The sequence below is a fragment of the Pempheris klunzingeri genome, chromosome 22, assembly GCF_042242105.1.
Source record: "Pempheris klunzingeri isolate RE-2024b chromosome 22, fPemKlu1.hap1, whole genome shotgun sequence".
NCBI classification, from domain to species: domain Eukaryota; kingdom Metazoa; phylum Chordata; class Actinopteri; order Acropomatiformes; family Pempheridae; genus Pempheris; species Pempheris klunzingeri.
This window is the reverse complement of record NC_092033.1, coordinates 2,094,631-2,122,501: the sequence shown is the minus strand read 5'-3', so window position 1 is coordinate 2,122,501 and position 27,871 is coordinate 2,094,631. Positions and strand designations below refer to the sequence as shown.

The 27,871-nt window shown below is 47.5% G+C and overlaps 2 protein-coding genes across 4 annotated transcripts in view; both read left to right on the top strand.

The window, feature by feature from the left end:
* Positions 1-10,503, top strand: part of arid2 (AT-rich interactive domain 2) — a 36,242-nt gene extending 25,739 nt beyond the window's left edge. The window contains exons 14-21 of the mRNA XM_070853629.1: positions 566-780; positions 1,819-4,253; positions 6,499-6,647; positions 6,728-6,866; positions 6,957-7,042; positions 7,936-8,059; positions 9,808-9,899; positions 9,995-10,503. Of these exons, the coding sequence (XP_070709730.1) occupies positions 566-780; positions 1,819-4,253; positions 6,499-6,647; positions 6,728-6,866; positions 6,957-7,042; positions 7,936-8,059; positions 9,808-9,899; positions 9,995-10,106 (3,352 nt within the window). The 3' untranslated portion in view covers positions 10,107-10,503. The remainder of the gene's footprint in view (positions 1-565; positions 781-1,818; positions 4,254-6,498; positions 6,648-6,727; positions 6,867-6,956; positions 7,043-7,935; positions 8,060-9,807; positions 9,900-9,994) is intronic.
* Positions 10,504-14,238: 3,735 nt separating this feature from the next.
* On the top strand, positions 14,239-26,222 carry scaf11 (SR-related CTD-associated factor 11). Of its 3 annotated transcripts, none has more exons than XM_070853499.1 (15): positions 14,239-14,409; positions 17,119-17,164; positions 17,329-17,474; positions 18,460-18,543; positions 18,845-18,924; positions 19,019-19,098; positions 19,186-19,223; positions 19,310-19,383; positions 20,432-20,557; positions 20,654-20,754; positions 21,767-24,031; positions 24,348-24,670; positions 24,761-24,934; positions 25,027-25,146; positions 25,934-26,222. In XM_070853499.1, the coding sequence occupies exons 2-15, from the start codon at positions 17,146-17,148 to the stop codon at positions 26,027-26,029; spliced, it is 3,726 nt and encodes a 1,241-aa protein (XP_070709600.1). In that variant the 5' UTR covers positions 14,239-14,409; positions 17,119-17,145; the 3' UTR covers positions 26,030-26,222. The 3 variants fall into 3 exon arrangements, with proteins under 3 accessions (XP_070709600.1, XP_070709602.1, XP_070709601.1); XM_070853500.1 differs by lacking the exon at positions 14,239-14,409 and adding an exon at positions 16,927-17,014; XM_070853501.1 differs by lacking the exon at positions 24,761-24,934.
* The last annotated feature ends 1,649 nt before the right edge of the window (positions 26,223-27,871 follow it).

Sequence of the window (27,871 nt, the reverse complement as noted above, 5' to 3'; positions counted from 1 at the left end):
TCCTGCTAAGCTGTTTGCGTTGCCTCTGAAAATAAATAGTCCACTAATATTCCTGTTTACATGCAGCCGTGCAATCTGTGCATCAAAACAGGATTTTTGTTTTGTTTTCCTTTCCTTCAGCCACCTTTGTGAAAACGGCTGCACTGCGACATTTGGGCAGATCCAAAAACCTGTTGATACTCAAGTCTTTTTTCCTTTTAGGGCAAAAATAACTCCCAAACTCTGAGACATATATTCTGAATGTGCTGTGTAGATATAAAGAAGCATATCAGCACATTCCTCATCTTAGAGTATCCAAAAGGAATATTATTATATTATTGTGCATGTAAACGTTAGCAAGGTACCAGCACATGTTTAAGAAGAGCATTATCTCCACGTTTTCTGTAGAAAATATGAGAAATGTGCTTATTACGTCCTGAATAAAAGCTGCACACAGGTGTTTAGTGAAGAGGCACCTGTGAAAACCTGCGTCCCATTCAGGATTCTAGAGAAGAAGTTTGGTGGAAAAATGTTTCTCTGATATGTTGGCCAGGCTCAGTGAAACTGTCTCCTCCCGCCCCCACAGGACTGTGTTTCCCAACCACACGATGCGGCGGCAAGAGGAGCCCAAGGCCAACGGTCAGGTTCAGATCCTCCTGGTGGGGCTGAGGCGAAGGTCGATCCCGCTGCCCGTACAGCTGTACTACCAGCAGCCTCAGCAGCAGCAGAGTCCGGCAGCAGCTCCTCCAGCTCCGGCAGCCCGACACGAGGCTCCTGGAGACCCTCAGGCCCCGCCTACAGGTAGAGCCACCGCTTCATCCTCCTCGCGGGGAAGGTTCACACCCAAAGCAGCCGCTAGAAGATTAAAAATGCTACACATAAAACTACAAAGTCACATGCATCAGGTTTTTCTTAGCCACCCACGATGCTGAGCCTACGTGCGTCTCCCTCTGGGTCACTTCTGACGAGCTTTACACTAGAGCCAGTAAGTTAACCAGACAGACAAGGTCAGGAGCTAAAGAGCTACGGAGGAGCAGAGAAGCTGCAGAGACAGCAGAGCCGGTACCGCTGAGACCAACATGGCTGAACTAATTACAAAGGCAAACATATTGAGGAAATGTTTGCAGGGAACGAAGTAACGTGGAGCAGCTAATGGGGGAAGTGAAGAACAGGCAGCCGAGCTGTGTGACGTGAAACAGAACACTTGCTGTGTGTGTTTTATATTGAAATGATGCACGGCAGCACTTGACTGTGTTGTTTACTCAGTTGTTCGAATGGAATTTGCTCTTTGCTGCATTTCAAATATATTAGATTACATTTATTATAAGACATCACGTCATCGTCATGCTCGTTATGGCCTGTATTGATCGACCAGTGGGGGTGTGGCTCATTTAGGGCTGATTAAGTGGACGCTGTGAATCAGTTTACCCTCTTGTCATTAATAAAGAGTCACCGGTGCAGCAGTGAGTCTGCAGCCTGTTCCTGATTTTAACACAAGTCGGTCTCTGAGGTTTTGGCTCCTGTGTCGATCATGTTTCTGCTGTAAGACCGTATCCAGCCTGCACCATGAAACCACAACGCCCCTTAGCTACAGATTTTATATTCACATGCAGATATCTGTTAATACAGATTAAAGCCACAAACTGTTCATAGCTGCACATTAGCAGAATGAATTCTTTGATCCTGGCAGCAGCTTTTAACACCTTAAATGATATTTTAATGACTGTAATCATACACGTCTCCACATCAGTGCTTGTCCACAGTAAATTATGTATGAAAGGATTAAAAAGCTCTCTGTAACCGCTCTGTCTGTCTGTCTGTGTGTTCCTGTGTGACCAGGCTTACCTCCCGGGCATCTCGCTCTTGGACCCCCGTTTGTCCGGGCCCTGGCCCCCAGCCTCAGCGCCGGCGGTGCCACCCCACCCATGGCCTTGACTGCACAGGAACCTCCCCATGCAAGCCACCCGACTGTTTCCCGTCACCCGGTGCCCCCTGTGCAGTTACCACCAAACCCTCTGGCGGCAGCGCTGCAGCAGGTCCGACCCGGTCCAGCGATCCAGATTCCGACGTCGGCACCGGCCGCCCTGAACCACAGCCCCCAGAACCCCGCCACTCCACCTGCGGCTCAGCTACACTCTCCCATGCTCCCTACGGGGACGCCCGTCACGCTATTTCAGCAGGTACCACAGGGCCACATCCTCACCGCCAGGGTACAAGGTGTCTGCCCTCCGATCGCCCAGCACCCACCTCTGCCTCAAACCCCTCCCCTGTGTGGGCCTCAGGGTGGAGCTCCCCAGGGCGAGCCTCAGTGCGTTGCTGCGACATCGACACCCTCTTCTTCCATCCAGGTGGGGGGTGGTCAGGCACTGGGTATCGCGGGTGTGCCCAATTCCCAGGGGTCACGCGTCACATTTCAGAACATCGCCCCCAAACCAGCGCCAAACCAGTCAGGTGGACCAGCAGCCTTGATAGCCACACCCAACCAGCAGCCTCAGCCTCAGCAGCAGGCGCAGAGCGTCGTCATAGTCAGTCCCAACCCCCAGCAGAGCCCGGCCTACACCCCTGCCATACACCAGATCGTTCTTGCCAACCCCTCCGCCATTCCCGGTGCCCAGACTATCCAGATAGCAGGGCAGCCTGGAGCTGCTTCCAGCCCCTGCCCGCCTCCTGCTTCTCACTCCAGTACCCAGGTCCAGTCCAGTCAAACTGTCAGCCACACACTGTCCATGAAGCGGCATCAGCAGCAGCATCAGCAGCAGCCACCGCTCCAAATCATTTCCCAAACTCCCCCCTCTCAGCCTACCTCCACTGAGTCCAGCTTGATCAAACAGCTACTGCTTCCAAAGCGAGGGCCTTCAACTCCGGGAGGAAAGCTAATCCTACCCGCTCCACAGGTGCCCCCTCCCAACAGCACGATAGCCCCCAGTCCACAGGTCATCTACCAAACAAGCTACAGCACCCAGAATCCCTCTCCTCAACCCCAGCAGCTCAATGTCCAGCTGGTTCCTGGTCAGCTTCCTGCTACAGGAGCCCCCGCCCTCCAGACGGTCCAGCTCTTGCCAGGCCAGCTAATTTCCACAAGTAGCTCGGGGGCAGCTACCATCATCCAGGGCCCCTCAGCAGCTGGACAGGTCACATTCACCGTGGTCCCAAACACTGGCTTCACCACCTCTACTGCTGCTGTAGCCGCTGTCAGCCAGGGTGCTGTGGCTCCGGGGGTCAGTCCCCCTCCATTCTCTACTGGAACAGCGCCCCACCACGCCCCTGCAGCTACGCCACCGCCGCCGCCGCCGCCACCACCACTGCCAGCCCCCCTCAGAGGAGACAAGATCATTTGTCAAAAGGAGGAGGAGGCCAAGGACGCCACGGGGCTGCACATCCATGAGCGAAAGATCGAGGTGATGGAGAACTCCTCCTTGGCAGAGGGAGACTCCAACGGCAAAACCAGTAACGGGGACGTCGCGGCAGGTGCCAAGCTGCTAAACGGTCGGAAGTGCATGGAGTCTAATCTACCTCCATACCACTCAGGGAACAGCCAGGGGGCACTCAACGGCCCGGCCACGGAGAGTCACCCCGCTAATGGGAAGCAGGCCCTCTCGCCCGGCCTGAGCGCCCCTCTGGAGGGCAACCCCGACCCCAAAAAGACTCTGGTCAACGGGGTGTGTGACTTTGATCGGTGTGACGGTGGTGGCAACTTTAACAAAAACATTCCAAATCACATTGCTTCCAAACAGTACTTGGGGAACGGGGAGGTGGGACCCTCTGAGAAGAGTCACGGGTCAGACCCCCTTCTCCCTAGTCCTCCTCCCCCCCAGCAGGACACTGCCAAAGCCCAGCAGGCAGAGCGCCTGGCCAACGGACCCCAGGCAGCAGGCAGCCGGCCTCCCTCGGAATTAACCAATGGACCTTTGGGGCTGGGCCACGCGGTGCCTGTGCTCAGACAGCAACTGCTCCCCAACTCCACCTTCCCCTCCACTGTCACTCTTACCTCCCAGAGTCCTGCTGCCTCTCCCGCCAACGGAGTGGCCTCAGACGCTCGAGGCCTCAAGAGACCGGCTGAGAACGAGGACCGCGGCGCCGCGGCAGCGTCCTCGGGCATCCCCAATAAAGTAGGAGTGCGGATCATCACCATCAGTGACCCCAACAACGCCGGCAGCAGCGCCACCATGGTGGCGGTGCCAGCAGGAACAGACCCAAGCACAGTAGCCAAAGTAGCAATAGAGAACGCCACTCAGCAGAGGAACTGCTCGCCCACACTGGCAGCTGGCTCGACGGTGAGTCACTGTAGGGTTAGTCTCACAGTAAACCGCTTTTAGCCACGGCGGCTTCCAGTCGTGTGACTTGATATCCGACCTGCCGCTAAATGTGTCTTGCATGTCTGCCGCAGTCACACCAGGGTGAGTGTTCGCTTTGCTGTGGCCGGTTTCATCAAATTCACATTCGCCAGAGCACTTTAAGTGTTTAATGCAGGTTGGGAGCAGCTAAACATATGCTCAGGCTTTGTTTGTTTTTTATTTTTCAACCCTGCTTTTGGCATAAACTGAAACACAGCAGCTGAAGGGCTGAAGTAGACTCTTTCCCACGTACTCATTTATCTGTGGTGTCCAGCCGCTGTTCTTTTTAAATCATCTAAAATTGGTTAAAGTTGTAGAGTTGCCCCGCTCCCTCTCTGTGTGCACTGTGGTCATAATCAGTTTTCAGAAAGAATCTCAGATTAATGTAAAGATTTAAAGTTTAAGCGATTTCTGCAGGAAACACTGATTTATTTGTTTTTTAGTCCTTTTTCACCAAAAAAAGTTTGTTTAAACAAGTTGTGTGTGACTTTAGACGTAGTTTTCCGCGTTGTGTTCGGACTCAGCGGACTGCTGGACATCTGGTATTTGGGACCAGGCTAATTCCAAGAACATGGCTGGTTATTGTGATGTCATGCATACAATGTGACCCTCACTGGTTTATAAGACAGCAGAATTACAGTTGCCTCGTTGAAAGTTACAGGTTATTTTACAGCTCGGCCTTAAACAACAAAAGAACAAAATATTCTGCTTTCTTTCTGCCTCAGCAGAGAAAATCTGCAATAAAAGAGTTCTCTTCTTAAAACTTAAGTATTTCAGAGTCATTCAGCCAAAAAGGAGGATGTCTCACTAAGAAGAGCGTCTCCCTGTAAGCTGGACGGCTGATTAATAAGATCACATAACAAGCAAAGCATTTATTCCAAAAGTTACATCGCTGATGCCTGAAATGTACCGAGCAGCTCCTCCAGTAGGGGTTGTTCCTAGTGACCGATGTCCCTGTTGATTAAACAGCAATGTAGATTTAGTCTAAAAGTGGGAAACAGAGTGTCTAACAGTGCTAACATCTGCAGCTGAACGTGGTGACATGGAACAGTTAATCAGTGTTTTACGTTAAATATGAATAATTACTTTAACAGACGAGTATTTCTGGTGCCGACTAGCGAAGGAGGCTAATTTTAATCCAGTAGTCTAATCTCTAGGCTCTTGACACTCCTAGTGTCAGTGTTTAGTTTAGTTTTTTTAATTATAATCCAAAATGGCAAACAAAAGCGCCAAAATACCCAATAAAATTGCCCAATACCCAATTTAAATGCTTTTTAAATACCGTTCCAGTATTTGATGGTGAAACAAACAATCGTGTGGCTGAAGTGAAGCGACGGGATGATGTGAAGTGTTTCAGCGTGTGGCCACAAACTGGAATCTGACAATAAAGCTGGAGTTAGAAGCGTTGTGCTTTTAGAGGAAAGGACTTGTTTATGTGTGCAGGAGACGGCAAAGTCAGAAAAAGTTCAGCTGTTTCATGTAAAACATTGTGATCATGAAAGAATCTGTGGATTCTGTTTCTGCTCTTAGAGTCACAACGTATGATTGAAACTTATTTAGCAGACGAGTATAAACTCAGCAGGCTGCACGCTCTCCGTGTGGACAGTTCAGGTGTTTGGAGGTTAAGAAGGTGGAGCCAGTCCAGACCATGTGGCTCTCACTGATACCCACCTCCTACAGAAAAGCTGCTGAGAGAACAACTTCTGCCAAAAGTCAGGCCTGAGTTACATCTCAGCCGACAACACCTGTCTGCTGAAAACCCTCCGACCCCCCGTCACCTTCGGGCTGAGGCTTTAAAAACCACCAGGAGTGTTTCAGAAACGTTTCCCGACTGATTAGTTCACATCTTTGGTCATTTTCTGTGTCTCTTGTTCTGCTAACAGGATCAAACAGGCTTTAAATGTGTTTCTTGGATGTATTTCCTACTTTGACTGTTTCTCCACATCCAAGACGAACCTCTGGTCGTCCACGTTGTTAAAAACCCTCTGACTGTGGAGGAATACACCATTACAGTCTGAACAGGGGCTTTTATTTTGAAAACTGTTTGCCTGACTTCCTGCCCTGTCAAAGTAGACCAGGAGAGCGTCGTTATTTGTGGGATTTAAAGCCTGTTGATCTGTTTCTCTTTATATGGAGTGAATCATTTGATGGGCTGAATATTTATGTGACTCTGGTTCTTCCACAGCCTACCGTCACCCCGTCCCCGCCCCCGGTATCCCAGCCTGCACCGGTGGGAAGCCCTCGTCTCCCAGCACAGCAAACTCCCGCCGCTCCGCCGGAGCAAAGCAGGAAAGCGGGGCAGAACTTCAAGTGTCTGTGGCAGTCCTGTAAACGGTACGTGTCCCCCGGTCGTCTTCCCTCCTGAGCCGCCTATCGAGCTGCCGCTGACCCCTTCTCCTTCGTTTCCTCCGCAGGTGGTTCGAAACGCCGTCTCAGGTGTTTTACCACGCGGCCACGCAACACGGCGGGAAAGGAGTGTATGGAGGCCAGTGTCAGTGGGAGGGGTGCGAACCTTTTCCCCGGCAGAGACTGTCCTTCATCACGCATCTACAGGTGAGACTCCCTCCACCCTCTCCCTCGACAGAAGATCATAACGGCTGTGGGAGGATGATGTCTCTAACTTGTCCGCTCTTTCTTTCCCAGGATAAACACTGTTCCCGTGAAGCTTTGCTGGCTGGACTCAAACTCGAGGAGCAGCAGGCGCAAAGTCCCAATCAGACTTCTTCCCAGTACATATACACCTTTCTTTATTCATCTTGATTCATGATTGAACTCATTCTCTAAAGCACTGACTGGTCGATTGTGGTGGTAGGTCCAAAAACATGTAGTCATGTAGGCTGTAATGTGATCCTTTGGGGCAACTGCACCTGATGACGGCCTCTGAAAGAGCTTGTTTGATCCACTGACAGGCTCAGAGTGTTATTCTAAGTGTGTGACAGCATCATGGAAAGGATCCCTACAGAGAGAGACCTGGAAGATCCTTTTGGTTTAACCACAAACATCCGTTATATCGCTCTCTGCACACACACCAGACTACATTCACTAAAACAGTATATTTACCGCGCAGAACACAGGAGCTGCTGGTCTACCGCTGCCTTGATCTTTTAGTTTATTTGTGTTATTGCATGTTAGACAAATATTGTGCACTAATTCTGTAAAACCCCAAAGTCACACAGTCACAGAAGCAAACTAACTGAGGCAGCAGTAGACCAACAACTCCTGAGTAAAATTACCATTTTTGTCAATGGAGTCTGGTTGTTTTAAACTGAGTAATATAGCAGCTGTTACTGGTTAAACCAAAAGGATCTTCCAGGTCTCTCTCTGTAGGGATCCTTTCCATGATGCTGTCACACACTTAGAATAACACTCTGAGCCTGTCAGTGGTAAAAACAAAAACTTCTACAGGTCCAGTTTCCAAACTTTTTGTACCCATCAGTCATTTCTGCCCCAGAATATATAAAATGCCAGATTTTTTTTTTTTTTAGATTATCTTTTAAGATTGATGTAATACAATGAAGTTTAAATGTTGGATGAAAGTCATTTTGCCCAACATTGTGAGCAGATGTTAGTGTTTGACAAGTGACATTGACGTCTTGTGTGTGTGTGTGTGTGTGTTGTGAAGGACTCCGCCAGCAGCAGGCAGTACTCCGGCACCTCGAGCACCGAAAGCAATCGTGAATCATCCGAGCGCAGCTCTCATGGCCCTACGCAGAGGCTCTCGAAACCTGGTCTTCAGGGACTTCACTGTGAGTAGAACAGGGCTGACCATCACCACGTTTCCTGTAACACACACACACACACACACACACACACACACACACACACACACACACACACACACACAGGCTTTTGTATGACTTATAAAGCTGTTGGTTGGCTGAGGTGGTCATAAGCTGCTCTGAGGCCTTTAAATCCTACTGTTTCCCTCTTCATAGTTCAAACACAGAGTTAGGACTGACTGGAAATGTGTGGGGGGGTAATTTGGTCATTTCAAGGCTTCACTGGGCTGAAAAATGTTTAATACATTTACACGATCATTCAGCAAATGGTGCTCCTGCAAAGAATCCTTGTTTGTATGTGATCTGCAGATATTAAGACGGGTCCTGTACTGCCGTATTTTACCACTAGGTGACATAGCCGGTGTTTGTTTTTAGCCTCGGAGGCTAGCAGGGCTAACGTTAGCATCTGTCCTGTGTAACATTACAGTGTCTAAAGTCGGGTCAGGTGACCACGGAGGATTCACTCCGTCTCTCCGTTTGTCTGCTTGTTTAGTTTTCAGGTTTTATCCAGTGAAATAGTTCCTGGACTGAACTTCAGGAGCTTTTTAACACCCGACAGACGCTAAAAACAAAGATGTTATTTATTTAATTTGTTTATTTGATGGGGAAAAAAAACACCGGTCTAAAAACACTAGATGTAAACGTGCTGGAGTTAGCGAGAATGCTAATTTACACCTGTAGCTCCTCAGCAGGTAACTAAAGACAGAAACTCTCACAAAAATACAAATACAAATAATATATTGTGCAGCGAGTCAAGTTAGGAGTGATCACATGTTGTTTAAGTGGGATTATGTGTGTTACTGGAATCAGTACGTTATTCTAATATTTACTTCCCTGATGTGGTTTCACCTGTGTGGCTCCTCACGGCGCTGATGCCACCATCACACCAGGGCGGTGTAGTGTTTGTAGCCAGGACCAACACGGTGATAAAGTTAAATTTAGCAAACGTATGATTGAAAGTTATTTAGCAGACGAGTATAAACTCAGCAGGCTGCACGCTCTCCGTGTGGACGGTTCAGGTGTTTGGAGGTTAAGAAGGTGGAGCCAGTCCAGACCATGTGGCTCTCACTGATACCCACCTCCTACAGAAAAGCTGCTGAGAGAACAACTTCTGCCAAAAGTCAGGCCTGAGTTACATCTCAGCCGACAGCACCTGTCTGCTGAAAACCCTCCGACCCCCCGTCACCTTCGGGCTGAGGCTGTAAAAACCACCAGGAGTGTTTCAGAAACATTTCCCGACTGACTAGTTCACATCTTTGGTCATTTTCTGTGTCTCTTGTTCTGCTAACAGGATCAAACAGGCTTTAAATGTGTTTCTTGGATGTATTTCCTACTTTCTCCACATCCAAGACGAACCTCTGGTCGTCCACGTTGTTAAAAACCCTCTGACTGTGGAGGAGGAATACACCATTACAGTCTGAACGGGGGCTTTTATTTTGAAAACTGTTTGTTTGCCTGACTTCCTGTCCTGTCAAAGTAGACCAGGAGAGCATCGTTATTTGTGGGATTTAAAGCCTGTTGATCTGTTTCTCTTTATATGGAGTGAATCATTTGATGGGCTGAATATTTATGTGACATCTTTGGTCAAACATAACACATAAAGTTAAATTTTGTGAAAACCGACGTGCCCCCACTGTCCGAAAAAAGTCCGAACAAGCTCCGTCATGTTTAAAAAGAGTCTGAACATCTTTTGTTGTTGTTGTTTCCCCCCCCAGGATGAGAAGGAGGGACCAGTGACCAAACACATACGACTAACTGCTGCCTTAACGTTAAAGAACATCGCCAAGCACTCTGACTGTGGTCGCATGTAAGTGCCCCCCCCCCTCTGACCAGACAGATTAATGCTTCTGAGATTAAATGTTTCCTGAGTGTGTTTTCTTTTCCCTCCTGTTTGTCTGTCAGGTTGGTAAAGAGGCATGAGACGCACCTCTCCGTGCTCGCGCTAAGTAACATGGAGGTTTCCACCACGCTCGCCAAATGCCTTTACGAACTGACGCGCTCGCTCCAGGCTTAACGCCAAAAGGACAACCTCGACGACCTCCCTCCCTCCCTCCCTCCCTCCCCCACCACGACCCGCCTCCTGAGACGAGAGGAGGAAGCCACCGGTGACCCCCTTCTTCCCCCTTCACCTCCACCTCCCTTCGCTCCTCCCCAACCACACACACACACTCAAAAACAGAAAAAAGACAAAAAAAAAAAAAAAAAAAAACTGCCACGGGGGTCTTCCACCAGCTGCCCACCAGGGGGAGCTCTTTAAGACTGCTTCCCTGAGGGACTCCACCGACGAAACCCCAAACATGAGCACATTTTGTTGTTTTTATTATGATTTTTTTTTTTTTTTTTTTTTTTTTTTAATTCTTCTCTTCGTCCCGTGAACTTAACGTGTGCGTTGGCGTGAGCGGCGGTCGAGTACAGGTGGGAGCAGCAGGGGGGGAGGGGGCAGTGTGTGGGCGGGGCTACAAGCGAAAAGGTGTCCCACACGGTTCGGCTGGAGGTTGGAGGACGACTCGGCTGGCAACTGGCGCGGAGAAAAAACTTTTTTTTTGTTTTTGTTCTTTAGAAACTTGGTAGCTTGGTTTTTCTTACTTGAGTCAATATATTTTCACTTATTTATTATTGAAATGAATACCATTACAATTAATGAAAAAGAATCTTGTAAATATGTTGTGAATATATATAAAGAAGATCCTCTTTCATGCCGATGCAGCCACTGGAGAACTTGCTCTGTGGAGTAATAGAAGCATTACTTTGGTAGGATTGAATAAAGTAGTATGTTTTTTTTTTTGTTTGTTTGTTTTTTGTTTTTTTTTTTGCTTTTTTTATGATCCCTGGTCACTTGTATCTAATGTGATTCTATACTCAGCAGTGGATGAATGTACTTAAAAACCTGTAAATAATTCTGCAAAGGTACTGATGCTGTAAAGCTTAGGGAGGGGAAAAAACAGTTTTTTGTGGAACTGTGACATTTTTTGTATTATAATACCTTGTAGAACTCATTTTGCTGGCTGAAAGAGTATGGAATAATATATCTCATGTCATTTTGTAGAAGAAAAAAAAAAAATATTGAAGGTATTCTCTCCCCCCTCCTTCCTGTTCCCTCACACACCCTCCTCCCCTCCCCTTCAACACACACACACACACACACACACACACAGTAACATATATCCACTGTAAGCGTTTTGTCATTGTACGGGCACAGTGCGCGTACCAAAATTTTTTTGTATTTGTAAATTGGTTTAAATACATGGAGTTTTTATACAGGTTTTCTCCTGTGTTCTTTGCTTTACGTGCAGGTATGATATTTTCTTCACTACTTTTTTCTATCTTAATATAGTGTGGAGTTTTATTGTACTATTTTTTCATTCTTAATACCATGCCACATTCCGGCTCACGTCCTCAGACTGTCCTCTCTACCGTGTGTTGTGTAACATTTATGACTGCCTGTCGTATTAGCATCTGACCGGGGCGACCCAACCATCCTCATTTCTGCGGTGTCAGTAGGATGTGTGACTATACATAGACCTAACAGTCTGTTAGAGATTGGCTTTATTTACTTTGGTGACTGTTTATAGTTTTTAAATAAAACACTGAACATTTTGCTTTGGTTTTAGGCTTGTTTCTTCTTTTATTTTATTTATTTATTGTTTTTGTTCAGTTTCATCAAAGTGAGGGAGCTCCTGAACACGTGTTGTCACCGTGCACACGTCATTCATACAATGCTTAACTTTAAGTGTGTTGGAATATTCTTGAAATTGAAATTGCTGCTTTTAAAAATGGGTGATTTTTCAATGTAATCTGGTGTTAAATCAACACGAGCGCTCACGCAGAGCAAGAATCTGTCAATATTTGAAAATGAAACCGTCCCAAATGTCTCATTTGTTTGTTTGTCTCCTGGCATCTCTCGTGCTGAAGAGGCGTAGCTTCTGGTGTAAACCCGACGCCTGACTATTACTTTTGTATCTGCATTAAATAATTTTGATCAAAACATACAATTGAGCTCAAAATGAACAGCTGGTAAAAGAAACGCTTCTTAGAGTGACTGCTGTGGGTATGAAGGAAGTATGTGAACTTTATTTTTTGCAGTTGTGTTTATACTAACAGTGTAGATGTGGTGATGAAGGCTGCGAGAGTCCGGAAATTAGTTTAGGTACCTTGTAAGTGCTTAGATTTTATTCAAATAAAGTGGTACGAACCCCGAGTGAAGGACATTGACCAAAGCGAGCAGCGACGTCTACGCAGTCAAGTCAAATGGATGGATGAACAGTTGTAATGTCCAGTATCTGACAGCATCATGGAGAGGATCCCTACAGAGAGAGACCTGGAAGATCCTTTTAGTTTAACCACAAACAGCTGCTATGATGCTCTGTTCAAATACACCAGACTTCATTGACAAAAATGGCAATTTTACTCAGGAGTTGTTGGTCTACTGCTGTCTTGATCGTTTTGTTCATTTGTGTTATTGTTTGACTTAGTTGTCTCAAAGAGTTAGTTTATTTGCGTTAAATAAATATTGTGTTGAATCCAAACTAACTGATAGAGGCTACAGTCGACCAGGAACTCCCATGCACTGAGAGGTAAAATTGCTGTTTTTGTCAATGGAGTCTGGTGGGTCTCAATAGCATGAAATGAAAAGGCTCTGACAGGCTCAGATTATTATTCAAAGTGTGTGACAGCATTATGGAAAGGATCCCTACAGAGAGAGACCTGGAAGATCCTTTTGGATGTCGGATTGTGATATTTGCTCTGACCAGACTCCATTGACAAAAACGTGAATTTTACTGCAGAGTGCAGGTTTTGCTGATCTCCTGCTGCCTCCCCTGGTTAGTTTATTTGTGTTCTTGTTTGTTACACAAGTATTATGTTGGACCCAACCTAATGCTTTAAAACCCCAAAGTCACGCAATAACACAAACAAACTAACTGATCGAGGCAGCGGTTAGACAAACAGCTCCCGTGTAAAATCAGTATTTTTGTCAGTGAAGTCTGGTGTGTTTGCAGAGAGTGATATAACGGCTGTTTCTGAGTGAACAAAAATGATCTTGCAGGTCTTTTTCCGCAGGGATTCCTCTCATTTATGTACCAGCTAGTTATTTTGAACCCAAAATACCTTTTAAAAAAGTTTAAAAACTCCCTTTGAGTTCATCAACAGATACAGTTTGGGAACTGCTGCGTTGAAAAACACCAACTGTGTGTGAGTGTTCCTGGATTCATCCCTGCTCTCTCCGGCTTGTGTGCTAAATAAGAGGCGTCTGAACAGATGCCAGTGTTTTTGATATTCAGCACTCACTGCTGGTGGTTGGCAGCCGCGGCTTCAAACATCCTCGCCTGCCTGATGCAACCTAACAAGCTCCATTTGCCGGCAACCTCATCCTTTTGTTCTCTTTAACCACTGGACATTTTCCTTTGGCTCGTTCCCCCTCAGACGTAATTGAATTGTTAATGACTTTGCTGAGCGCTCCACTTCCCACAGCTCCCAAAACACGCTGTGTTTAATCTTACATCAGGACTTCAGCCTCCATCACAGGCCTGCGTGGTGTCACGTTTAGTTAACGCTGACAGGGAGGAAGAGTGCGCTTTTGTTTTTGTGCCCATCTTTACCTGATATAGAGGTGATTATTGAAGCTCTTATAGAATAAAAAACATCAATACCTGCCTTGCCAGGTGTGTTAAAGTGTGTGGAGCTCACACTTATCTGACGTGTGCTTGCATCAAATGTCTGCCAACCACATTTTCTGACCCTGTTTACTGAAGCACACGTCCCTGTTTGAGCTCAGGCAGCCTCTCGGACCCTAAATCAGATTTAAAGAGGCCTGCTGAGTATTTTTATGCACGCCACAGTGCACGACTTGATGTTAACTTAACTGTAACATGAAGTGCAGCTCTGCAGAAGCGTCTCCTCTCATTTATTCAGGTTTCTCACCATCTTCAAAGAGTGGATGAGTGCATTTATATTTATATAAATGAGTGTGTGTGTATTTACATGAGCTATATATGAGTGTGTGGTTGCACAAAGAGGAAGCTGAAGGCAGTTTTTGCCACCTGTTGCACCCTGTTAGTGGTGTAAAAGCCCCCCAGGGAGGGAGGGAAGGGGGGGATAAATCCTCTCTGCCCTGCAGTGCTCGGCGGTTCCGGCAGGGGGCGCCAGCGGCAGCAACTCCCAGCCAGGAGGCGAGACATGTGGCTGAGACTTTCTGAAAGCTGCGCTCCAGGTTTAGCCAAAAACTACACTGTTGTGCGACCCATCGGCGCCTCGTAGCGGGAGTTTGGACGCTCAGACCAGTCGACTAGGCGCTAACCAGCCTGAGCAGCACTTAAAAGGTGAGTTGCGACACTCGCCGCTAGCTAGCTCAAGCTAACCGCTAGCAAGCTAACAGCGACGTAAGCAGGTGCTGTTGTTTGAAGCGGCTAGTTAGCTTCAGGCTAAATTCTCCTGCTGCCAGCTAGCTAGCTTGCAGCTAACTTGTGACCTTCAGTGCAACCACCGTGGCTAATATTAACGCACTATTTTAGCCGTGTTTACCGCGGTGCTAACAACAAGCAGCTAGCTGCTCGGTAGCCGTGTTTTTAGCTAGCAATGGCTGCCGGGCTAAGCAGCAGCAACAACAACCGCCGTCGTGTTGGCACTGGTTGACCAAGTTGGTGCTAACTGTGTGTGTGTCCGGTAACCAGGCCGTGTGGGCTCAAAACAGCAGCATCTGCCTGCCAACTCAACGGGTATTTAGCTAAATTAGCAACAGCAGTCAAGCCCCATTTAGTGCGAGTTACCGTGAGGCGTTCAGGGTCCAGGCTAAAGTGTTAAATGTAAGCTGTTGTGACAGTTAGCGCACCAAGCTAGTGAGTAGTGGCCCGTGTTTGGCTTGGTTTGTGTTCCAAATGAAGGGTTAAAGGCCCAGGTGTGACTCTGCTGGACAGGTAACACTCTGACACACATTTAGATGGTCTTAGTGAGAGCCAGGCTGTGCAGTGGATCCGCTACCAGAGGCTTTAAAGCTGCTGTCAGTCAGCTGCAGAGGTCCTGTGGCCTACTGGAGGTTTGATCAACATGACTTAGAAAATAAAATAAATAAAAGCCTGAACAACACAAGACACACCTGGTGTGTGTGTGTGTGTGTGTGTGTGTGTGTGTGTGTTTTGGCTTCAGAAATGGGAAAATATTTCATTTTCACCTCCAGAGTTAAAGCAGCGTAATCACAAGTTTAAAATCAGGACTTCAGCCAACAACAGTTCAACATTATGTCTGTTAAATGTGTGTGTTGTGATGATTTTATGCTGCCTGTGTTTGTTAATCTACAGATTCACACTTTCTTTATTCTAGCACTCCCTCACACATCCTTATATAACAGACGAGCAATAATTAAATCAAGGAAAGCACATTAAGGACATTGGCCAGTCGGAGGGACACGTTCCAATAAAAATACACTAAAGTATGCAGATAAGAGCAACAATAATAAGCAGTAAATAATAATAAAGTGCTGTTCAGCAGCATAATTAAAGGCAGAAGGGGATAAAGGACACAGATTATTGATTAGTTCATATTAAGGGCTCCTTTTTAACGTCGGCTTGAAGGCATCAGAGAGAATCCGACTGAAATAATGTGACCTGGTTGTCTGAATATCTGTGTAATCTATGAATAATCCCCACAACAACAGAAACCGACTGATTAGCCCGTCACATATAACATATAATAGCGGTGTAACGGCACATGAAGATACCAGTTGGATGTGTTTTTGTCACAGCGTGGACAAAAGAAACTCAAACAATAAATGTGCCTTTCTAAAATTAAACTGTGGCTCTTTCTGTTTTTAAATAAGTTTGTCAACCAGACTGCAGCCTGCTAATGAAACAGATTCATTCAGCAGTAAATTTGTCATAAATTAAATATCCATTAAGGTGCAGCACTCAGAAAGTATCTCCTGTGGCTGTTCTGCAGCTTGTTGATGGGAGGAAACTGCGTACAGGAGCTGTGAGTCGCCGCCTGTTTTGTTTTTGTTCGGCCCATCTGATTTGGTGGCGATAAGCTGCGTTCACACCCCTTCTGTTTATTTCCTCGTGCCAGTGATGTTCACATTCGCGTGATGACGACTCGAATGAGTTCGACGAACAGCCGGCGGCTGGAAACGGTTCCACCTGCTGTCGTCAGTCGTCGCTGTGGTGAAAAACTGATTTCCCCAAACAGGCGACTGAAATGACTCCGACTGAACCAGGACTATATTATTACTTGGTATTACAGAAAAACGTATTCACACGTCTAACTTCTGCAGGCTGGATTATTGCATTAGTGTCTTCACGGGTCTTAATTAAAAAATCAATTAGAAAACTGCAGCGTGTCCAGAATGGAGCACATCACACCGGTTCTTAAATCCCTCCACTGGCTTTAAAATCCTGTTACTTGCTTACAATAAGTGGCCAATAAATATATATAACTGACTTACTTCTCAGGTCCGAGGCGTCCAGACCCCTGAGCTCACCTGCTGCAGGTCTGCTCAGCGCTCCCACCTGTGGAAGAAGCTTCCTGAACACCTGAACTCTGCTAAAACTGTCAGCACGTTTAAATCAGGCCTTAAAACATCAGTGTTCACTGTGGCTGTACAATAATAACTATATTATCCACAAGCTTTTAGCTTAAGCTTCAACTTTTTATGTTCTTGTGCTTTTATTATCTTTTACATGCAATTTAATGTGTTTTATGTCCCTGTGAAGCACTTTAACATGCAAATGTCTTTATATAGCACCTTTCAGACACAAGCTAATTCAGTTTTCTCAGCAGTAGATTTAATTTTGTGACTCAGAAATTAAAGTGCATGTCAGTGGCAGAGTTTTGTTTTTAGGATTATCATGGACAGAAACACCGCCGATACAAAACCGCAGAGAAATATCACATCACACATGTTACCCTACTCCTAATTGGATCCAAAACTTCTTAGTAAGTAGCTGTGATGGTGACAGACCCGACTTTTTACGGTGTCTTCTTTGGCGCCGTGCCGCAGTGATAACGAGCTTTCCTTCTCCGTCTCTTGTGTGCTGCAGCGGTGAGCAGGACAGCCCAGGGCGGACATGACCGGAGCTGGAAGCGGTGAGACCTCACACACACACACACACACACACACACACACCACTTTACATTACTGTACTTTATTTGATGAAGACGATGCAATGTGACGTAGCTCCAGGGATTTTGTAGCATAATGCTAATTGCTATATGCTAATGTGTGTGTCCTCGCCCCTGTGTGTGTTTAGGCGGCCAGGGCCCGCCTGACGGGGCGGACGGCGAGGAGGCGGAGAAGTGTCCTATCTGCCTGGGCGTCCTGGCTGGAGGCGAGCTGGCCATGCCCGACAGCTGCTGCCACGTCTTCTGCCTCAGATGCCTCCTCACGTGGGCCGAGGTGACGCTCAATGTTCACGTGGTTTACGCTAACGCTGTTGGGAGGTTGTGTTCAGGTGTTGGAACAATGTTGGGTTAAAAAGTAGAAACTAATCAGGTGTGATCGTCTGAAGTTTCTGTTTTAGGATGAAATCAATGTGGGAGGCTCTTTTAGGTCTTTACTGATGAAACATTGTTGAAATGTAGTGTTTCAGAGTGTAAAAGTCTGTTCAGTATTAAGAAGATAAACTTTTTTAGGCCTTGTTGTTGCATATTTTGGTGTCTAAATGACGGGTAGGTACAAAAACCTTATGCACAACAACATTACAGAAAGGATCCCCAGAGAGAGACCTGGAAGATCCTTTTGGTTTAACCACAAACACTTGTTGTATCACGCTATTCAGGCACACCAGACTCCATTGACAAAAACAGTGATTTTACCTCGCAGAGCACAGGAGCTGCTGGTCAACTGCTGCTTCGATCTTTTAGTTTATCTGTGTTATTGCATGTTAGACAAACATTGTGTTGGATCCTAACTAACCATTTGAAACACCAATAACACAAATAAACTAACTGATGAAGAACAATGGAACAGCAGGTCTTGTGTAAAATCCCTGTTTTTATGAATGTAGTCTGGTGTGTGTGCAGAGAGCGATATAACGGCTGTTTGTGGTTAAACCAAAAGGATCTTCCAGGTCTCTCTCTGTAGGGATCCTTTCCATGATGCTGTCACACACTTAGAATAACACTCTGAGCCTGTCAGTGGATCAAACAGGCTCTTTAAGAGGATGACCTTTGATCTGGCGTAATTGAGGATTAAACTGCAGCCATTGTAGCTTGTTTGTTGTTCTCAACATCTGGCAGCAGGTTTTTGTACCTACGAGTCATTTCAAACCCAAATAATATAAAAGTGAAGCTCATGTTTGAAAATACACTTTAAGCCGTGTGCCTCTGTTTTATTTTTTTTGAGAGAGTCTTAATGCTGTTTTGTTGAATTCACCCTGAAGTTGCAGATGGCTCCTTCCTGCCCGGTGGACCGGAGACCTTTCACCAATGTTTACAGATGGGACGGGAATCTCAGCTGTGTGCAGGTCAGTCTGCTGTGAAGCCGTGAAGTTGTTGAAGTTTAGCTGAAAATATAAAGCGGATGTGTCTGCAGGCTGGTTGTAGACAGAAACAATATCTTTAGCTGACAGGTTTGCACTTTTAAAAAAGCTTAAAACGTACCTGAAAATGTGGTTTTGATGCCGGCTTGCAGTTAAAGTTTGTAGCAGCCGCGTTAGCTGTCAGTAAAACACTCAAAGCGCCGTCTGACCTTTTTTTTGTCGCCAAACTTTTGTACATTTTCTCACCAAAATCAAAAACGGGCTTCTGTCACTGTTGTTTTTAAAGGTTCCTGTGAGGAAACGAGCGACTCCACCTGAAGCTGAGAGCTGCTGCTGTAGAAACCCCGAACAAAAAGTCTGTCTCAAGTGAGTGTCGGAGGTCTTATTAATTCTGCGTGATGAGGGGAACGTGGTGCATCAGTACTTCTGCAACAGTGTCGGTGTTTGTTTTCTTTTTAAGGAATAAACCTGCAAGAAGATCGAGGCGGCAGAAGGTGGAGAGGACGGCAGACGGCAAAACAAAAGGACTTGTGAGGAAATGTACGCGCGCTCATCTCGCTTATTTACGCACGAGCTGCTCGTATTTTTGTCAGCCGGCGTCTCACTGTCTGTAAACGTCTTTTCCAGGTAACGACGACGACCCCTCCTCCCTGAGCAGGAAAAAGGTACGTTTCCACCTCTTGTTCACCTGTTTTTCGGTGTTTGGTTGTAATGGAGGCGTAAAGTGTTTTGTTTTTTTGTGTGTTTGCAGGTGAGAGGAACAGACTGCTGCACTTGGTCGCCGTCTCCCTGCGTCTCCCTGACGACGGCGTCCACTCAGGACGTGTAAGTCTCACTTTAGATGATTCATTATTATGTTAAAAGTCTGACATTTGATGCTCTGGTGTGAGGATCATCTGTAGTGATGCTTTTCTCTCGTGGTGACGCCACTTTTACGGGTTCTTTAGTAGTTTGCAACAACAAGAGAACAAGGAAAATATCCACAGTCTCTTCTATATAAAGGATTCTTCATATTTGGGAATTCTGCCGATCAATAACAACAAATTTTTGAGTATTTGTTGATCATAAAAACATCGAATAGTGTTTTCGATGTTTATCGTCTTGTTTTAAAACTTATATTTCCCTCAGTTTGTACCGGCGCCTCGTAGTTCTCCCGTCAGGAGCAGCAGATTGATCCAGATCGCTACCCGGCTTTAGCTAGTAGCAGCCTGAGGTGCTAGCTGCGTTAGCTTAGCTCAGATCTGACTGGCTCTCTCTCGGTCTCTTGGTCCGGGTGGAGGGAGGATGTAGAGGACAGCGATCAAATCAAATCAATTCAATGCTTTAATCCAAACTAACTCAAATATGTAATTCTGCCACAAATAAGTGTTTCAGCAGTCTCGTTAAATAAATATCGAACATTATTTTTGCTTGAAACGCACGTCCCTGCTACACAGACAGGTGAATCTAAGACTATTTAGCGCCCTAAAAAAACTCTGTCTCACTCTTTGCTCGGCTTTTACCTCGTCACAGAGAATCAGAGAGTTTACAGAGAGCAGTGGGTCATTTTAAAAAAAGTTAAAACTAGTTCCACCTGCTACCTTTTCAGTAAATGTGTGAAAACACGCTGTTTAGTCTTTGCTCCCTTTCTGATGTCATAAGTGGATCTGCTGGTCATGTGACCTCCTCCAGCCCCTCAGCAGGCCGACCGCTGTCTGCCGTTGTTTCTTCCTCGTTGGTGCCGGCTCCAAATACAAGTGTGAGCCTGACGACGAGCAGAATGTGGGACCTTTAATTTAAATCTGCTGCATCTTGTTCAGGAGGGACGAGGGACTCAAACTTTAGCCGTAGAATTAAATTAATCTTGTGTCGTCTTGTGTTCCTCCTCCTGCAGTTCAGAGCCTGTGTGGATGGCGGAGGACGTACGGTGTCACGCCGGGCTCAAACAGTGCAAACCCCAGACGCAGGACTGTCCGTGGCTTTCTCCTGCCGCCTCCATCCCCGCCAGCGGCACCTCGAGGTGACCAGATCCTCACCGACCAGTAGCGGCACACTCAGGGCTCGTTGGGGATGTTTAATGATGATCTTTGTGTTTTTCATGTCGTTGGTTTAACAGGCAGGATTTTCATCCCTCTGGTTGGAACCACAACCCGTTTCCATTTGGACTCTACTCGTCTCCCTTCACCCCCAGTTCACTGTCGGGCGCCGGCCATTTTGGTGAGTCTGACGGCTTTTTGTTGTGATTTTGGTTCTAAATAAATAAATAAACAAGATTACAGATTTATTACCCAGAATACAAATCTTTTGTAGACTTTCTGTTTTTAAATGTGGAGTTCGGTATAAATTATGCTTTTCCTAAACCATAAATAATAAATAATCAGTGTTAGTTCTGTTGGCAGCTAAACATTTACATTTATATTTATAGTATGTGTACTATAAATTATACATAATTATATTCTTGTCAGTGAAAGAGAGGGTGGCGCCTGCACACTTCCTTCATGCCTCAAATGTTTATTTCTGATCAGTTTTCTCTCACATTTAGAAAAACCCTAATTTAAGATATTTTTTTCTGAGTGATAGCCGACCGACAAGATTAAAATATGTTAAAGACCCGTTAAAGAATTAATAAGATAATACAGAAAATGTTTTGGTTTTTTCCATGAGAAGAGGTTTATGTTTCCACATGCGGGACGTTTATCGTTGTTGTATTTAAAGTCACAGCTCTGTTTTTGCTCTGTGGCTTTAGTCTACTGGAGGTATGATGTTATTCCCTGATGTTTTAGTCTGTTATTTCTGTATCAGAGGCCGTTCCTGTGGACGCAGCACTGATGGCAGGAGCAGTAAAATAACCTTTGTATCAATAAAACAATTTTTAAGACAGAATTTTATGGTAAATTATTGATTTCTTCAGTAAGAAGCTGTGTAATAAGCGTGATCACAGACAGCGAGCAGCCGCCGTTATTGCAAAACGAACCAATTAACACTTTATTACTTTATTAATTCATTTACATTATTGTGTTTATACTTTATATAAACAATATTTTAGCTGTTAATTATTAAAATTCCTACGTCAAACTGTCAAACGTGTCTTGGATGTGAACATAAACTGGCATGGAGCCGGTGTGCAGGCGCTACCTTTCTGTCGAACACAGAAGATAAAGGTATTGATCTGTAAATCAGGTATAAGTTAAGATTGTTGGGTTTCGCTCACGTCGTTTCTCCCCCGCAGTGTTTCAGGGCGTCGTCTGCGCCATCACATGTCCCAAAGGAGGAGAGAAGAGAGGCGGTCGAGCTTCAACCTCCAAAGCTCCCACCAAAGAGGCCGAGTCCCGACCGGCCAGGCGATCCGGACGCAACAGTAAAACCCAGGAAGAGGCTCCGGCGCCCGAACCGTCACCGCCGCCGCAGTCCAGCTCGTCGGACTCGGACTCGTCTACGGGTCAGCCCGCCAGGCCGGGCCGGGCCTCTCAGGCGCCGGCCAAGAGGAAGGGGAAGCAGGTAACAAACCGAAAGGCCAGCGGGAAAAGGAAAGCCACGGCGAGAAAAAAACAATCCCCAGAAGTCGCCAGCAGCCCGGCAGCGAGTGAGGAGGAGGAGGAAGAGGAGGAGGACGTCAAGGAGGAAGAGGAGGAAGTCAGAGCTGATGAGGAGCAGGATTTGAACAACTCGGAGCAGCAGCAGCAGTCCGACGCTGACGGGAGCCTCGATGAAGACCAGGACGGTTTCAACTCTGCTGACGAGAGAGGAGGAGCTGAAGCTCTGAGTAACGATGCGGGGCAGGACAGCGAGGAGACTGAGGAGCAGACTAACGAAGAAGAACAGAAACCAGACGAGGGCGGCGACGACCCGTCCTGCCCCTCAGACGCGGCTCCTAACAGCCCCGGTTCAGCCTCTGAGGGGGACCAGAGGGAAGAAGAAGAGGAAGAGGAGGAAGAGCCGGTCAGCCCCGTCCCCTCCGGAGAGAAGGACTCGGACAGAAGGTCTTCGCCGTCACCGTCTGACTCCCACAACACTCCTCCGCAGAGCGTGCCGTCTCCTCGCCGCGACGAGCAGGACGACGACATGGACATTTGTGCCGAGTCGGAAGAATTTAACAACGAAGAATTTCAATCGAAGGAAGCGAAGGTTGAATCACACGAGAATTCTCCACAACCGGCCTCCCCGTCTGCTGAGCAGCTGGACGATGATTTTGCCGTCCCAGAATCCAACGCTTCTGAGGGCGCCGATGCAAAAACGCTGGGATCCGAAGAGCCTTCAGGAGTTGACAGCTCAGACGAGGGGCCCAGGGCTGACAGTCCATCCAAGGACGACACTAAAGTCGTCCCCATGGACTGCAGTTCGCCCGCCAGCGAGCACGCTAACGATCCCACCGGCGAGCTGCTGAAGGAGAGCGCGGCCCCTCCAGCTGCAGAGCGCCCTGCCGACACGGGGCCCGTCACCAAGGACGACGGCGGCAAAGACCAACGGGAGAGAGAGCGCAGCCCAGAGAGGAAGAATGGCAGGCAGCGGCGCTCTCGCTTCCACTCCCCGACCTCCACCTGGTCGCCGAAGAGGGAATCCAAGCGAGAATCGTCCAGGCGTTCGCGCTCGCGGTCCAGAGAGCGTGACGGCAGCCCGCCCTCTAGCCGCTCGTCCCGAGCTCGCAGCAGAGAAAGAGACAGGGACCGGGACCGAGACGGCGACAGGGACTATTCTAGGAGGGAGCGAAGTCGTGAGAGGAGGCGGCGGCGATCCAGGAGTCGCTCTAGATCCAGATCCAGATCCCGGTCTCGCTCTAGATCACGATCCAGAACAAGATCCTACAGACGAGGACCCAGCCCCGCGCGGTCGGCTTCTGGCGAGCGGTCTCCGCAGAGGAAGGAGCGTAAGGGCGGCTGGAGGTCCGGGCAGGGCAGCGGCTCTGGCGGGGAGGGACGGAGGTATCACGGAGGCGCTGGGCGCTTTGAAAACGGTGTTCCTGCTGAAAGTTCCCCCGATCGCCAGGGCTGGTCGGACAATCCCGACTGGGTCACAGAAAAGACTCGCGGTGAAACCGACGGCAGGAACCGGGACTCGGGCTTCAGCGGCGGTTCGCGCTGGGAAGGCAACAGCGGCGGAAGCAGAGGGGAGTCCCGGGGCCGCGGGGGCCGTGGAGGATTTGAACGTGGCCGGGGCGCAGGGCGAGGCGGCGGCGGCAACCGCAGCTTCTACAGCCAGCAGGAGGAAACGTCCGACAACCGCTGGCCCAGAAACAACTTCTCAGGTACAGGCAACAATTCAGGGAACGACGCGTACAGCCGCTTCAACGAAAACCGGGGCGGCGGGCGGAGGAAAGAGTCGGACTCGGGGGACTGTATGGTCGACCGCTCAGGATGGTCATCGGCCTCCAGCTGGGCGGTCAGGAGGACGCTGCCCGCAGACGTTCAGGATTATTACTCCAAGAGGGAGAGGGGAGGACCAGGAGGCTGGAACCGACAAGAGGAGGAGCAGCCGGCAACGGCGGCGGCGGCGGCAGGTCAGAACCCTCCTCACCTCCTCTGTGCATTTATTAATTTACAACTTCTGCTACTGTGAGAACAAATCAGCCCAAAGTGCCTCTGAAGTAGTCACAGTGTTTTGGGATTATCGTTAATTAGATTAATCTTAATGCTGCTGTTGGCGGCAGAAGCTCGACTGAACAGGCACAAAACAGGCATCTGTTTAAAAAAAGAGATTTTAAGAAGTTATTTATCGTGTCGGTCAGTAACGCCGTCATCACAGGACTTTAAATCAACCAAAATACATTTAGCTTTAATTTACAAGTTCTTCTTATTGTTTTTCTTGTTCTGCAGACGCCACCAAAAGCGAGCCTCCTCCGCCGGCAGTGCCGGGTAACGCCCCGGTGCCCGTGATGAACGTGATTCCTCCTCAGCTCGGCGTTCTTCAACATCACTACCCCATGCAGGGCCAGCGAGGAGCGCTGCCGGTCAGCCTGCAGCCCGCCGCGCCGTACGCCATGCCTCCTCAGGTCCCCGTGCACCTGCACCCCGCCGTGCCGCTGCTTCAGGTCCCCGCCGTCGGCGCTCAGGGCCTCCCGCCCCCTCCCCCGCCGCCTCCACCCATGCAGCAAGGCAGCCAGACGGCGGCAGTTCATCCTGACGGCCACATGACTCAGGTAATGACCGGTGAACTGACACACACACAAATGACCTGCAAACGTAGCAGCCGTCCCACAATCCTTTCCCCCCCCCCCGGTCTGCCCTAGATGGCGAGCACGGTGGTGGGCTACGGGAAACCCGCACTTCTTCCCACCCCGACCAAAGCTGGTGTTGCCGTGGCGACCCAGGGCCAGCTGGCGCCCAGCCACGTGCTGCCATCCTCCACCACTCAGCCTGGCCAGCACAGCAAGGCTCAGGCCGACAGCTCCAAGAAGGAAAAGGTAACCTGCTGCTCCGCCGCAGACCGCTCGGCGTCTGCGTCCCGTTTGTTTCTGTTGTTTGGTTTTCATCCACTTTCCTCTTTGTGCTTCAGAAACAACAGATCCAAGAGAAAGCGATAAACGAAGTGAAGACAGCCATCAAACCCTTTTACCAAAGGAAGGAGATCAGCAAGGAGGAGTACAAGGAGATTGTCCGGAAAGCGGTGGAGAAGGTAAACTTGTAGACTTTTACTTCCTTCAGACTTTACTTTAATCTCGTCCTCACACTTACGCTCTTGTATGATTCTGCTTTAATGTGGAGAGAAATCCAAACCCTGACGGGGTGCTGCTGCAGTTACATTTATTTATTTTATTTATTTTCTGTTTTGAGAGGCGTTTAGTGACCAGTTGGCAGCTAATGTTTGCCGTAGATTAGAGCTGGAATATTCAAATATCCGTTAAATTATCTAATAGTTTCCTGTCGTCTTGTTTTGATGTATATAATTTTTACTGGTGCCTGGAAGGACGCCTCCTTAGCTACTTTAATCCAAACTTAATTCAAATTTCTGCTATAAGTAATGAATATTTGAGCATTAAACTGATTAATTGTTGTTCTTAACTGGTTATTGGCAAACGCCAATGGCAAAGAAAAACTCTCCCTCTAACGTGAAGAAACCTCCATTGACAAAACTAGTAATTTTACATGGGAGTTGCTGGTCTGTTGCTTCCTTGATCAGCAAGTTTGTTTGTGTCATTGTGTGACTTCGGTGTGTTAACGGGATGGTTTGTATCCGACACAATATCCGTTTAACGCACAATAACACAAACAAACTAACTGATGGAGGCGGCGGTAGACCAGCAGCTCCTGTGCTCTAGTGGTGTAAAATCACTGTTTTTGTCAATGGAGTCTGGTGGATTCGAACAGCAGGTCTGAGGGGAAATATTGGAGCAATCTTTGACTGCTTCATAATCGTATTTGTCTAAATGTTTGACTCGTCTGTGTGTGTTTTTCCCCCTCAGGTGTGTCACAGCAAGAGTGGGGAGGTGAACTCCAGTAAGGTGGCCAACCTGGTGAAGGCCTACGTGGACAAATACAAGCACGCCCGCAAGAAATGAAACCCCACCCTGCCGCTGGCGTGGCGATGCCTTCACAGACCCATTCAGCTGCTCAAGTGCAATTTCCTCTAGCTGGAATCTGGCCTCCAAACTGAAAGACAACGGAGAGCCGGCGTTTTTCTGTTTTGATATCTCTACCTTTTATTGAATGATGAAGATTTTTTTCTATAGATTTTCATATTTTGTTAGAAAAAGAATTACCCAATCAGAAATTGTAATGCAAGAGCCCTTTATTTTGCATAGATCATGTGACTTGGGAACTACTGTAAGGAGCGCAGGGTAGTGTCGGGGCTTTTTTGGGGGGGGAGGGAGGGAAAGGGGGTCGATACTAAAGATGCAACGCTCGGTGGACAGTTCATGTAGTGGAGAGCCTCTCCTGGGGGGGTCGGCATCCTGACGGCATAGCTTATTAACTGAATATTGTCAATGTTCTTTTTTTAAAATATTGTATGATATTTCCGATGAAATCCTAGTTTAAGAAAAACGGTGCATTGCCTTTATTAATCTCTGTGGCCCCCCGACGGGCTGGAAACTGATGAGCGTGATTGTAATCAGGGCCCTGATTGGTTGAGGATGGGGACGTCCAATCAGCAGCGAGTGTGTAACGTGAGGCACAAGGTCCCAACGGAGGAGGAGGAGGAGGAGGAGGAGGAGGAGGAGGAGGAGTGGGGCGGGTCACGATCAATGCCACCCCCCTGCCTGAATGTGTAATAAATGTCAATGGGTGAACATGAACGTTGCAAAGTATCCAGAGAGTAGTGAAATAAATTAGCTGCTTCCTGATCTGCTGTGTGTTTGTCAGAGGAAGGAAGCGCCTCCCATTTTGGATTTTAAACATGGAGGCGTTTCATCTCTGTCTCCGTCTTTGTCGCTGTGGTGTTTCTGCAAACTACCACTTCCCAGAAATCACCTGTTTTTTTGTTTTGTTTGTTTTTTGAAGCAGTGGCTGGCTGTCTGATTGGATGGACGTCTATGAGGACAATGATTTATCAGTCTCTAGTTTACAGTCTTCTTCAGCACAGCAGGATGTTCGTTTAGTAAATTATGGCCCCATTTAGAGGAAGATACACCTGGAAGAGGAGGGGAGGGGCTTTAGGGCGGGGCTTCCTGCTCGCTAACCAATCAGAGGAGGTCAAGATGGTGACGCTCATAAAGCCAAACTCCCAATGGGTGACGTCAATGGTGGCGACATCCACTTCTTTTATGACGTGAGTGGTTTTAAAGAAAGATCTCCCAGATGTCAGGAGAAAACCCTCCAAAAAAAAAACACCTGTAGTGACAGATTTGTTTGTTTTGGTCGCCCAATAATCGGTAAATGCAGCGTTGACGTGGTGGATAATTCACCAAACAGTCTCTTATTTATACGTCCTGCAGCTATGGAGGAACATCGTTGTTCATTTGGAGCCACCTGCTGAATTTAAGTCCAATATTCTCTCTCTTTTTAGCTCCGTTTTTGGTCTCCACCACCTCTTGAGAGGTGGAAAATGTCTCCGGCTGTTTGCAGCCGAGCAGGTCGTGTTTTTGTTTTTGTTTGTTTTTGTTTTTTTTTACAGCTTTTAACTGAACCAAAACGGGGAAGTTGCTCGGCTTCTGCTTTCGACCGATATCCGCTGTCCTTCGTGGCCGTGCGTCACAGACCGGACTGTTCACAGTGAAGATTACAGGTCACACGAGTTAATCTGGTTTGTTAGACCTCAGGTAGGCTGAAAGTGGCTGAATCTTTGTTAGGGATTTTTTGCACTGAAGACATTTTTGTCACGTCAGTAAGAAAATAAGATGTAAATAATAAAATTAGTATTTGAAAAAAGGCCCCTTGATAAAGGTGTCGTTTCTCCTGCCCAA